The 13980-nt window shown below is 41.7% G+C and overlaps 1 protein-coding gene across 5 annotated transcripts in view; it reads right to left on the bottom strand.

The window, feature by feature from the left end:
- CNTNAP4 (contactin associated protein family member 4) overlaps nucleotides 1-13980 on the bottom strand; it is a 309483-nt gene that overhangs the window by 107377 nt on the left and 188126 nt on the right. For 3 of the 5 annotated variants that reach the window (XM_081118184.1, XM_081118181.1, XM_081118183.1), the window contains exons 18-21: nucleotides 12227-12466; nucleotides 10120-10344; nucleotides 8584-8717; nucleotides 7504-7591 (exon numbers count right to left, since the gene is read on the bottom strand). In XM_081118184.1, the coding sequence (XP_080974310.1) occupies nucleotides 7504-7591; nucleotides 8584-8717; nucleotides 10120-10344; nucleotides 12227-12466 (687 nt within the window). The remainder of the gene's footprint in view (nucleotides 1-7503; nucleotides 7592-8583; nucleotides 8718-10119; nucleotides 10345-12226; nucleotides 12467-13980) is intronic. The other 2 variants (XR_013997521.1, XM_081118182.1) reach the window with 2 other exon arrangements.

Below are 13980 nucleotides of genomic sequence, written 5' to 3'. Positions count from 1 at the left end.
CATTCACTTTATCTTCCAGGTGATAAAGTCAAGCATCAACAAAGATCATTCTTTCTTGCTGGGTTTTTCAGTCTGAAAAAACAAAGCTTTTTCATTCCTCAAGGTCTTTTTGTTGCTTCACTAGAATTTCCTTCAAGCTCTTACTAAGTTTCATTGAGAGTGCCATCTGTCTCCTGGAGCAGCTTTATTTTGATGGGGAATGATTCTAGTTGCTTTGGTTTTCCTCCCATTTTATAGCTGTTGAATCTTCTTAAGTATGCGTCGTTTTCTCTCATCTGCTCGTTGAATTCAGTCACTGACTTCCTTAGGTGGCTGCGCCCAGAGAAGGGAGGCAGGGTGGCTGTCCATGTCAGTGAAGCTGCAGGACAAAGGACCTGCCCAATCCTGGGATAGAGGAACTGGCCCAAATTTCAGGTCATCCTCAGTAGGATTCAGAAAGTCCTCAAATTTCAGGTTATTCTGATGTTTTCAAGGCTGACTTTCCCCCTACGGGATCCAGGCATCTATGCAAGCCAAGCATTTCCAAGTGGGCGGTGGGAATTCACACAGTTCAGGGTCTCTCCCCTGCCCCGTGAGACTCCTGTAGGCCGACCCCCAGACTCTCTCCCAACCAGAGGACACAGGGTCCCACAACACTTTCTCACTGGCAACCTCCAGGTTCCCCACCAACAACTCCTTGTTTTGAGAGAGTCAGTGGGTTGGACTTAGAATTAGGAGTGAAGGGGAACTACCTGGACTTTGCAGCCATCTCTCCAGAATTAAGTCCAAACAAAATTAACAGCTCTACTAAGTTGCTCGTAGCAAAGTTGGCCTTAGAAATACATAGCATCAGAAATACACTGACCAGTGTGCTAATAAAGCGAATGAGCAACAATATAAATCCTTCCTATCATCTGACTCCTGACATGCCAACCTCATGTAAGGTGAGGCAGGAAGGTGGGGGAATCAGAGACAAATGTCTCCTGCTTTCCACAAACCCTGACAGACAAGCATGTTTTGGATGTTTCTGGTTATAAAGATACTTATCTGACTCAGACTTCTGGGTAGTCTTGCCTATCAAAAAATTAACCTCAACTGTATTTTCCAACAAAGAGAATGACTCCTGCTTTGTTAAAGAAGAAATCTTTTAACAAAAGATCTACAAGAAAAATTGAGTACTGAGGAATTAAAATTTGTATGAAGAGCCTTCTTTATCAGTATTTCTGGAAAGGACATGAAGTCAAGTGGAAGAACGGTAATTACAAGAAGTGATTCATGAAATTTCTTGTAGTTCTCATAACCAACCACCAACCAACCAAACACACAAAAAAACCAAAAACCAACAGCAGCAAAAAATACAAAACAAAACAAAAATAAATAAAACTCAGAAAACAAGTCTAAGTAGTTTCATCGTATCTATGAAAAGAAGTCACCCTTTGAAAGGACGACAATATCTTTGATCCATAAAGATAAACAAAGGTTGCCTGAAAATGGGGCAGTGAGTCAAAGGAGCAGGGCTAAGACCTGCACACAATTTTCTATCATGTGCAGTTACAACAAGGGTGCAACAACAACGAAAAGAGTTAGTGGAAAAGTAAAACGGGCCCACCGCCCACCGATGAGGCTCAGTGGTTGAGCAGCGACCCACGAACCAGGAGGTCACGTTTCAACTCGCGGGCAGGGCACGAGTCTGGGTTGTGGGCTCGATCCCCAGTTGGGGGCTGCAGGAGGCAGCCGATCAATGACTCTCCCATCATTGATGTTCCTCTCTCTCTCTCCCTCTCCTTTCCTCTCTCTGAAATCAATAAAAACATATTTAACAACAACAAAAAAGTAAAATTGCAAAGCCGGCAGCAAACACCATGTAGATGAAGAAACTGTTTCATAAAGGGTAGTAAGTTGCCAAGAAAACCTGCCACTCAGATCTAACCTTGAAAACCTGATTAATACAAAAGCTACCTATTTAGATAGTTAGGTATCTCAGGTAACCTAAATTTCTCTTTTTTTTTAATATATCTTTATTGATGTCAGAGAAGGGAAAGGAGAGGGAGAGAGAGAGATAGAAACATCAATGATGAGAGAGTCATTGATCAGCTGTCTCCCGCATGCCCCCGACTGGGGATCGAGCCCGCAACCCGGGCATGCGCCCTGAGCGGGAATCGAACCCCGATCGCCTGGATCCTACGTCGATGCTCAACCGCTGAGCCACGCTGGCCGGGCAACCTGTACTTCTCTTGTGCTTTCTCCCCCCGGCTCCGACGCAGGTTTTATGTGACCATCTCTGAGACTGAAGTCTGCTCCAGGGCGCGCCCGGGGAGATGAAGCGGACGTCCCCTGCCCCCGACCGCACACTTTATTTACATCTGGCCTGAGTCTCCACTGCAGAAACCTGAGTGACTCCTGGCTCTGCAGCCTCTGCAGAGATAAATGACCCCTACGGGTCATTGCCTCTAAATAGACCGAAGCTACTGCTCAAAATCAGTAAAAACCATCTTCAGGCTTTTAGGGAGCTCTTCGAACATAAAAAACAACCCACGAACAGAACTCATAACTTAATTTTACAACGAGTTTTGAATAGAGAGAGAAAATGTAGTGCAGCCTATAAATTATGGAGGAAAATTAACGGAGCTGACTTGACAGGCCTGGTCCTTTTTGCCACGGTGTACCAACAGGCTTTTGTTGGTGGTGTTCTCACACCAGTATCTATCTGTAATAAACACTCGAGGCAAACTACACCCACCTTCAAACAGTCATTTTTGTCATTTTACAATAGGTTAAATTATATCATTACTCAAAATATGGGCACATTCTCCATGAGAGGTTTTATGCAATTTCAAGATTATGTAATGATCTTAATTGAGATTTTTTCCTTCCACGTGGCGAAATTGCGCCCCAATAAAAGCTTAAAGATGAGCAGCACAGTGTTATACCTTTCAATTTCCTTTGATTAATTATATCTTAGATCTCCTTTTATGTAATTTTGGAGTAAACAGTCCCCTTAAACGAGCGGACTGAGGAATCATCAGCTTTGGCACCGGTGCTCAATGCATCCTGAGCAACGTGCTTGACGAGGAGATGGCACCGGGCTGGCTGCCTTTTCATCAGAAGGGGAACCGCAAAGAAAGGCGCCGCTTTCCCTCTGTCCTCAAGTCCTCATTTCTGCAAATGCGGATGACCCGGAGGCGCGCCCCTTCACTGCAATCATCGCCAGCAGACACCAAGCGGGGAGAGTAATTTTTATGTCCCAATATCAAATTGTACTGTGAGGACATGGAGAGCGGCTCTAGCCCTCTATTACGATGAACAGAAACACGGCCGGATTCAGTTTCGCTGGTCTCGCTCCGAGTCCCCCAGACCCCTCGCTGGCCTGGCCAGGAGCTCTCCACCGAGTGCCCGAGTGCACACCCCTGCCAATTCTGCCCCCCACCGATGCCTGTTCTTTAATAAATTCACTCACACAACAGTGTAAGCGCCCGATCGTGGCTTTATTTTTTTACTTCATCGTGCCGCAGGGCCATTTTAAGGCATATTAATAACTAAAGAAACAAACAATCGCTTTCTCTTTTTTGTTTGAGAGATTCTGGGATTAACACTGCGCGGAGGTTTCTAGATCTGGCAGCCGATGCATGTCCACACTGGGGATTTGTGACTTTGCTTTCATCATCCGGTCTTTTTTGAACCGTAAGCAGAGCTCTGTTACTGTGTCTGATGGCCAGATGAACTCGATGGGGGTGACATCACTGTCCAGGGAGCACACCTGCCCGGAGCGCCCGGAGCACATGCTCACAGTGGTAGGTGACTCAGACGAAACCCTGGCTACCTTATCATTTGCTCTAAAATTAAAATCAGAAAACGTGTTTCAGCATCACGAGTGTTCCCAGGATTTGGGGTGTGACACTTTGGACCGATGCTCGTGTGTCATAATGAGGAGAAATGGTGTTTTTAAGTTTCTAGCTCTGAGCAGTTCCGAATAATCCAGCTAACCCTCTGAGAAGGTCTAAAGCAAGGGCAAAATCCTGCCACACACTGAAGAAGTCCGTGACGTTTTATTGTTAAAATAGTAAAAAAATCAACATGTTGAATATAAACTATGATTTTAAGTAGTTTCTTATAAGAGTGAAGTCACTCTACGTATTGGAGATAGCCTGTGGCATTTTAAAGGTTAAAATATTAAAAAATCAACCTGCTGATTAAAAAAAATGGCTTTTAGTAGTTTTCTTGTTCTAAACTATACTTCTTTATTTATTTATTAAATATATCTTCATTGATTTCAGAGAGAGGAAAGGAGAGGGAGAGAGAGAGAGAGATATCAATGATGAGAGTCATTGATCGGCCGCCTCCTGCACGCCCCCGACTGGGGACCGAGCCCGCAACCCGGGCATGTGCCCTGACCGGGAATTGAACCCTGATCGCCTGGATCCTAGGTTGATACTCAACCGCTGAGCGACATCTGGCCAGGCTATACTTCGCTTTTAAAACTTGTTTTTAAAATAATCAGTCTATTATCTTAAGAGGTGTTTCTCAATATATTTACAAAATCACAGTGACCTTGGGTTATCTAGGCCACCAGTTTCCCTCACCTCCAGGCACCGAGGCAAGTTATATACATAAAGGATCTGCCGCATTGCTTTATACATGAAGGATCTCCTTTATACATAAAGGGGCACACGCCCTTCCGTGCCGGCCATGCTTCACTGCCACCTGGCCACCTCTCCGCCGCACTGACCTGAGTGTGCTTCCTGCCTCTGGGGCCTCGGAAGACAGCAATGGTCACTACCGGTCACCACCTCTAATATGTGGACGCTACTACACAGGACGAGAAAAGGCAGCCTCCAGCTTGTACTTAAAATAAATGACCAAGCTAGTCTAACATATAATAAAAGCATCTGGGTACAGAGCTCAGAGCTTAATTCTACAGTGAATTTTGAACACGAAAAGCAAATTTAACGTACTCTATTCATGGCAGGAGGATGTGCTTGGCTAAAGCCTTGATCTTTTCACCATAGCTCCCAACTTAACACATCATTATTGCCAAAGTTAGTGAGTCCTTAAATATTTTAAGTGTAGTAGGAACTTAGAGATGGTTTCCCTGTCATCAGAGTACAGTTTGACATTGTTTCTTAAAATGTACCCTCCTTTCTCATTAACTGCTACTAATGTTCGTTGACATTGACAGTAATCCAAAATGTTCCTGCAGTTCCTCCTGGACTTAAGAAACGAGTTCTGGAGGAAGCGAGAGTGGGAAAGTATTTCCTTCGTTTCTGGGTTCCCACCTGCATTGGTACTGGATGGTCACATCCTTATGTCTTTGGTTGAAAACGGAGGCAAATGACAAAAAAACCAATTGGTTAATCTTTATATTCTGCTCCCTTAAAAGAAATATTCAGAAATTATAAAATGATACAAATATTTTAATTTGGAGGGTAATCTGGAACTGCTTTATCTAAAGCATCATAGGGTGCATCATGCTCACTGAGATACAGAGCAGCATTTTATACAATTACCTGCATGCCCACGAACCATAAGCTCCGTGAGGGCAGATGCAGTGTCACCTTGCTGAGTGGCCTTCCCTGTGTTACACAGCAGGTGATCCCAAGCTATGTGTTAAACGAATCAGTGAGCCAAATGGGCTTACAAAAATGAAAAACATATTTGATGAGCCGGGGTCAATAAGAACGAGCCTTGCAGACCTCCAGCTAGGGGAGAGCAGTTGACCAAGGGGCCCAGCTGCTGGGCTGCGAAATGCGTCGTCATGCTGGGGCCACGGCCATGCTTCCCATAGGCTCACCCCAGCAATGGCTGGTCACAGCAGGGACTCCAGGGCAGGCCCATTCCTGGAAAACATGGGACTCCTCTGATGGTTGACTGACTCAAGGGATCCCCAAAGGATGGACAACCTCTCTAAGACTGCAGAGAAGTCCAGGATACTTCTTACTTCCCCCCCCCTCTCCTCCATTTGGAGGCAATGCTGATCTTGGCCAGCTCCCTCCCTACTTTTTCCCCCAAAAGTGTTCCCTTAATAAAACCCTCACGTGGTTAATTTTGTCTTGTCAGCTGCTTCTTGGAAGACCTGGACTACAATAATAAGAAACTTCAAGACTGAGCAACTCTCTGGAAAATTAATAGTTCCATTTTAGCATCTATTTTACTATAATTTAATGTACTGCATTACTATAATAGTATACTACATAACATTTTATTGTAATGTCATATACCACACTAAATTTGACCATAAATTATTAGTCTCCTTTGAATTACAAATGATTTAAACTCAACATTAGTCCTCGGTCAAGATCCAAACCTTAGGCACACGTCAGATAAATCCTTTCTTACAGTTTTAGGAGAATGAGGGGCAGTTCACTGCTGAATTTGGACTTTAATCTTATTTTTCAGCATGAGCAATACGCATTTGAAAAAGATGCTATTCTTGGATAAAAACATTAACATCTTTAATTCCATACTAATCTCTCCTATTTATTTACAAAAAGGGAAACAAATATTTATATAGTGAATGTTATAATCCTCCTGCGTGGTTAATACAATCCTCCTCATATAACGCAGATCAGCTTCCCAATTCTCTTATAATACATTTAGGATATTTCTACTCACAAAATATATTTTCGTCAGTAACTCTGGCATTAAATTTGCCAATGTTATTTCTTCAAAAAAACGATTTTGTCAACATTATGCATAATTGTTAGAATTTTCTATCTTGTATTTTACATTTTTACACAATGCCTCAGCTCAGACCCTGCCCCAATGAGGAACGCTTGAGCTGAGGATCTGTTATATTCAACTGATTTTTGTATTACTATAGTTGAATTTATATAATTTACACTATGAAATGTACTTGGAATACTTAAGTTAAGCTTCCAGCTATCTTGACAGTACTTTGCACATATTTTTATGTGCACTACAGCACACTGGAAGAACACTGCAGTTCGTATTTCCCTTGTCTGGAGGGTAAGAGCAAACAGTTTTGGTGCTTATCAATAGTACTAGAAAGCCTACACAGATCTATAAACTTGACTACTAACCTTGTCCAGGGCCAATGTTTTGATCACTCACTCATGGGTTTAATCAAACATCCTCACGACTGTGAGATTATGCACAGGGAATGTAAGGAATGGGTTAATCAAGGTACAGATCATGGAAAAGGTAAAAAAAAAAAAAAAATAAATCCATTTACTGTCTTGGACAAAATAGTCAGGTTACCCGTCATTTCTACCTTTATTATTTGATATTTTCGAAGTGTGAGAACAAAGCCATGTTTCATTCCGCCGGTGGCAGTCGAAAGGAGCCGCTTGCTCCCCCGGCTGGAGGCCCCTCCTCGGGACTGCGTGGACCGCTGAGCAAGTGCGGCTGCCGCCTTGTCACTCGCTTTGCAATAAAATGAGGCAAGAGATTTTACTGCGGCATGATAAATCTGCAGGTGGTGGGGGGGTGTGTGTGTGTTTGGAATATGACTCTTCTGAGCCATGTGTATGCATCATAACCAGAGGAAAGGTTGTTTCTTTTACTTACCTAAAATCCTGCCCAGTCCAAGAGATTTGACTGCGCTGAATTCTGTACCTGACGACAGGTGGATCTGTCTCCTGGCATTCTCATCAATCTACAGAATCGTTACAGGAGATACAAAAATCCAATCGGATGCCATTTTGTTGCGAAGAAGACAGGCAGCAAAGGAAGACCCAAAAAAGGGGAAGAAAATAGGCAATTGTTAGTATGGCCCCAAAATTTAGAAAACAAATTTTTAAAAGACTTATGAGTGTTATTTTCTAAACTATTTCTATGCTACCCTCAGACACCACTGCACCCCCCCTTTCTACCCCCTCCATCACTTTATTTTTTTCCACTGTATCAGGAAGACAACTGTTAAAGCCAACGTGGTTTATTCAGCTAAGAAATTTTCCTCTGTGCAGAGGGCTGGAACATTAGTGCTTCTTTTCAAAAGCTAGAAGAATAATTCCACTTTCTCTGCTGTGATTCACATCATTTTTTATATATTCTGATACTGCAATAATTAATTTCTGGGCTAGAGTACTGGCTGCAGTTAGACCCATGTGAAGTAAGCTGGTTTCATTAGAGCAGCGATAGGCCTACCAATAGTACAATAAACTAGATAGCATTTCTCTCCTCTGAGCAGCGAAACAAATGAGGAAAGTTTGTATGTTTAAGTATCAAATAGTAATATCTTGGACAGAATCTTATCCCTTAAAAAACTCTGACAATGGCCGGCCGGCGTGGCTCAGCGGTTGAGCATCGACCTAGGATCCAGGCGATCGGGGTTCGATTCCCGGTCAGGGCACATGCCCGGGTTGCGGGCTCGATCCCCAGTCGGGGGCGTGCAGGAGGCAGCCGATTAATGACTCTCTCATCACTATGTTTCTCTCTCTCTCTCCCTCTCCCTGAAATCAATAAAGACAGATTTAAAAAAACAAAACAAACTCTGACCACATTTGATGGTCTGTGTAAGGTCTGTGCGTGAGCAGCACTGAAAGGATGTCTTGGTTTATTCCAGTCATTAGCACATTTCTGCTGTGGCTCCCTCCTGCTGGCCAGTCCTACTTGTGACCATTGCTCCTCTTGGATTTACTACGTTACCTCTACAAAGACCACTCCTTCTTCTCGGTTCATCTTGATGTGGTGAAGTTGCCCATCAGCCATGTTTTTGAAATCAAAGGTAACAACATCAGGCTCTTGATATCTATTAAGCTTGTACCTGATCTGCAAACTTCCTAAAGTAGGAGGGAAGTTATATTTTTAGTTAAAACTGTATTTTAAGAATTACTCATAAAAATTTAGAGTACCTTTGTTGTTATTTGGTAATTTCTGGGGGAAATTCACAATATTTTATTTGGTTGTATCCTTTTATCATAATTCCTAGTTGCAAGGTTTCTAGGTGAAACTGCATGATTTTCAAAATCAAGACCAAGCATGTTGCTAATAAGCAGTCATTTTCCTGAAAATCTTTAATCCCCCCCCCCGCCCGCCCAGAAGTCAATATGCACTTAAGTAAATGCAAATTTCTGTACTAACTTCTAATTTGAAAATAATAGGACTTGGTATATTATAAAATGTCAAATTACTGTGGAATATTATAATAGCACTCTGTGTCTATGGTCTGATCTGTTTAAAAAATATATCTACCACTCCTGAAATGTAATTGATTAATAAAATTATTATAAGCAAATGTAGTTTTACTAAAGATGAGAAATATTTCGTCAAGTGGTCATGGTCGTAAACTTTGGAATGAAATCAGGGTAAAATGAATGGTTTTAAGCCAAACTTACAATTAGAATTAGAATCAAAGATGTCAATTAATTTATGTCTTCCAATTTAACAAAGAAAATGTCCTAACATGTACATAAGCTCAAAATGTATACAGTGAGGGTAAATATACTTATCAAACAACACTGTTTTTATTTTGACATTCAGTGCCCACAGGCCGTATTTTATTTAGTTGAAATGATATATTCACAGGTCTGTAAATGTGTTTATTTTCCTCATGCAGAGACTATACTTATGGAATTTTTATCTTTAATCAGGATACAGAGAAGAGAAAAAACAGCAGTAAACAGTCTTCTGTGACCCAGTTTCTGTAGCATACACATCCTGATCCACACGCCATTACCCTGCATCAATGCCCCAGCACTTCCCGTGACTATTTTATTGCCTATAATTAGAATTGACAGATTGTTTTCTGTATTTCTTACACAGAATACTAGTTTGTTAACATTCCTTCCAAATTTTGTACTTTGATTTGAAGGAAATATTTGTTACATACAGTGCGGCATCTTATTTCAAAATGAAGCACCAAACTGATACTGACACTCAAATGGAATAGTAAAGAGCTTCTAGCAATAATAAAATAAAACAAATATTACATATAAAATTCAAATTCATGTGGGATATGTAAGATCAAAATTATAAAGAAATAAAGGCATCTTAATTCCTTTAAGTAACCCTTTTGGATTAAATGTATAGGGTAGTGCTGAAAAACCAAAATTGAATATAAAAACCAGGCACACAGTTTCTTCCCGGTTGTAGTCTGAGAAGCGAGAACACGAGAATGACCCACGTTGCTACTGATGTAATGCTCTAACTCAATTTTCTCTCTCTCATCTAAAAAGCACTCACCATTTTTGGCAATGATAACTGAAAGATACTCTTTATAAAAGGAGCTCACATAAAGCAGTAAGCTTGGTGTCCGTGTTGTTCGGAAGCTAAATTTGATCATTTCTGGGCTCAGCTTCAGATCACCATGAAATGAAGCAGCGTGGGAGCTGGAGTTTTTACTTAAGGGATAATTTTCTTGAAAATTGTAAACCACGGATGAGCCAGACCCAAAATATGCAGCAATCTCTGAAATGATACACACATTTTATGTTAAAAAATTGAATCCAAGGGCCTTGATTCAGTTATATTAACTGATATTTTTAATTAAAAATAACAAATCACATAAATAGAAGAAATGCACTCAAACCAGAATTAAATAACACTGTAAATTAATAGAGCTTTCACAATGGTCACGGAAATGGCTTTACGTTAGAATTATATGTAATTAATTCACTGGTTAATCTTATAATCGAAAGCTTAATGCTCTCCTGCGTTTAAACATAAACCAAGCTTCCTGACCTTCATCTCCCTCACCATCCACTTTCTTATTTAAATTTTAAACCCCCCACCTATCATTTTGTAGCTAGAATAGTGCACACTAGGCTTCCTATATTATGTATTAGGAAGAAAAGAAGTTTGAGGAATCCTATTACCTTCCTGGATCCACAGGCAGAAATCTTCCTTTCTGCCCGAGGACTGTCTCGTATTCACTGTGTGCCACAAAGGGAATGTTAAGTCTCCCATTAACAGGAGAGAGGAGACATGGGCATTTGGGTAGCAGTGATCAACATAAGGCACCAGTCAGCCTCTTTTAAGTCATTTTACAAAAGCAGAGTATTTTACTTATATGAGATTAAATCCCAAATTCACACACCAAATATTTATGTATAAAATAAAGAGGACACTGGGAAGGACAGTAAGTTTTGGATCCAGAACCCTGCTTCTTTCCATTACTATACAGGCCCAGTTGTTGGGCATGAGTTGTAGGTGATGCTCAAAGGTAATACAGCAGTGTTTCCACTCCCTTGGCACTTCATATTCTTATATATACTTCATACGCTTTATATACACGTTTTATACTCAATATAATATGTGGATACAGAATATTTCTGATTGCACTTAACAAGATGAACCAGAAATCATTTCGATTCAGAAAATGAAGACATGTTCTGGTGACCAAGTAGTCTTAAATCTAACTTTAAATGTGAAAAGTCTCCGCAGATGGTAGCAGCAGCGTGTGGTTTATGACTGTGGGTCGACTTTCAAGTATAACTTATTCCTGATAAGAAGTAGATGACTTGCAGAGTGCCTCTCTGACAACTTCTCATTAAATAATCCCAACTGCTTTCTCTGCAAATTGCAGGGGGCTTCAATTTGGAGCCAACTGTTGTTAGCCTCCTTTCAGAAAAGGTTCACTAACCCAGAAACATTTAAATAAAGCAACTGAACTGAACAGTTTTCTATGAGAAACTATGAAAGTATAACAAACGTTTGTATATTTATTCGGGGACGTCTGCCCGGAACACTTAATACGGCGCTCACTTCTTTTGTCTTCCATGATACAGACCAGTGAACAAGACAAGCTGAGAAATATTCCATTAGTTTACTTCACAACCAGACACTTGACCTATCATAGCGCAAAATGCCCGTATTTTGTTGCACATCAATGTTTAATGAAAGAGGTATTTATATTCCTAGAAAAAGAGCTGTTTGGAAAAGGCAAGCAAACCAACCATCCCAACCACCCGCCCTAGGTTTTCCTGTATTGTCGACTACCTTCATCAAAGGTGATGATAATGCCTTTAATGATTTTAAAGTAGAGAACTGTCCCAAGGGGGACAGCATACTAAGAGCATTAATATTAGATAGCAAAAAATCAGACTGAGCACTTAACACTTTAAGACATCTAGAGGCAGCTATTAGAGGATTTATCACTAATAAACACTTGTTAAGAATTGAGACAATCAATACGAAGTAATGAAGTGTGATCAGCATAAAGAAGTAATTTGCAATCAAACCCCCGGAGAAATGGAAATATTTTTGTTTCAAATAGCAACACAGACAGTCAAGGTCACATGTTTACTCACACTGGATGCGTTTCCTGTCAGGCGGCCCACGTCATACTTACCATTGGAGCAGAAGGGCCCTGTGTATGCAGAGAAGGTGCAGTCACAAGAGAACCCACTGGGCTTCTCTCTGCACTTCCCTCCGTTGCGACACAACTTCCCGTAGCTGCTGCAATGCCCTCGGCAACCGGGCTCCACTCCTGGAGTCACCCTGGCTCTTTCCTCCAGGTCCAGGGCCAGCCCGTTCAACTGCAGGGACCGAATGCACCCCAGAAAGCCTCGCTGTCTGGTGGCCGTTCCACCTAAAAGGGAAATACTGCAAATGGAAACACGTTCCTAGGTCTTATATTCAGGATTTAAAGACCAAGCAAAACTGAGGCCTCAGAGAGAGCAGCAAAAATTGTGGCCTTACAGTAGAGAACAGCAGAAACTTGAAGAGTAAAAATATAACTTTGGAAGCACAATTTGTCACAAAACATTAAAAGACAAAACATTAATTCAATTTTTTTCTAAAAGATGAAGTTGTTACATATTTGTTTTCTAAAAAATATTTATTAAACTCCAAACTGAGGAGGTTCTTAAAAATTAGTTCTTAAGTAGAAAGTAATATATTTTTTGCAATTTTAAATAAGAGTATATCTGTGGGTAAGTGTGGTTTGTTTTCATATCGGAAACTGATCCTGATGCTGGTAGGGCTGTAATTTAGTGGGGATTATAATGAAACCTTGAGCTCTCCTAACTCCCTCCTCTCCCAGCTCAGTTAGCTAGCTCCTAATCTAGCCTTAATTACTTAACACCTCCTTAGCCTCAGAAATTAAACAGGTGTTTTTGTTTGTCATAAACAAAACTTTCCAGAAAGACCCTAAATACGTATTTGTCACCATCTACCGGACTTTACATTTTACCAACGTGTGTCGTACAGTGAGTGTCCCTCCCCTGGAGAGCGTATCCAGTAGGGGCGCTTCAATCACACCGTTTCCCCAGCACACAGAACAGTGCCTGACCCATCACAGCTGTGCAATAACCATGGATAGCAGCTAATTAATTAGTAATCGACATGAATAACAACTAATAATTAATACCCAATTTATTATTACTAGTTAATTAATGCAGCTGTTAATTAGACCAGAGTGTACCTTAGGACTGGGAGATGGGGGCTTAGTGCTCCCAAGTTTGAAAAGAGAAACACCTTTTGTTGCACAGGGATGTTTGGGTCCCGGAGGCCAAGACTGAGGATAAAACTCAATGAATAGAGAATACAGAATAATTAATTTTCTATTTTTGGATCATGAAATACCATGAAGAGGAAACCAAAAGAACTCCCGAGAATGTTGGACTCGCGGCACTAGCCCTCTTTATAATTCAGATTCACAGACATAATAATGGCTTCTATTCAAATGACTGTATTTAAACTTCTGAATCCAAATGGCTTCAATTGACGTAGTTTGTGCCCCTTCGGTGAAGCAGGCGGGAGCCCTCAGGGCGAGGGGCAGGCTTTCCGTCTCCAGGTCGGGCGCCGCAGGGAAGGAGGCTGGTTCCCTCCCCGCTTCGGAGCAGCCACAACCTTCTCGATCCCCTCCACCCACATCTGCCAGCCTCCTGCCGCTCTGGTGGGCTCTTTGTGTCTTATTCTCAGGACTCCCCCCTCCAGATCAAAGCTGCCGCTCGCCTTAGCTTCAGGCCTCCCTCCTCTCCCGCCTGCTAACTCAGCTCAGTGAGACCGTCTACACTCCTAGCCAGGCCTGCGACAGGCACTCGGCTCGGTGAGACCGTCTACACTCCTAGCCAGGCCTGCGACAGGCACTCAGCTCGGTGA

Source organism: Miniopterus schreibersii (assembly GCF_964146895.1).
Source record: "Miniopterus schreibersii genome assembly, chromosome: 18".
NCBI classification, from domain to species: Eukaryota; Metazoa; Chordata; class Mammalia; order Chiroptera; family Miniopteridae; genus Miniopterus; species Miniopterus schreibersii.
The sequence above is the reverse complement of the archived record's forward strand: the minus strand, read 5'-3'. Positions and strand labels throughout refer to the sequence as shown.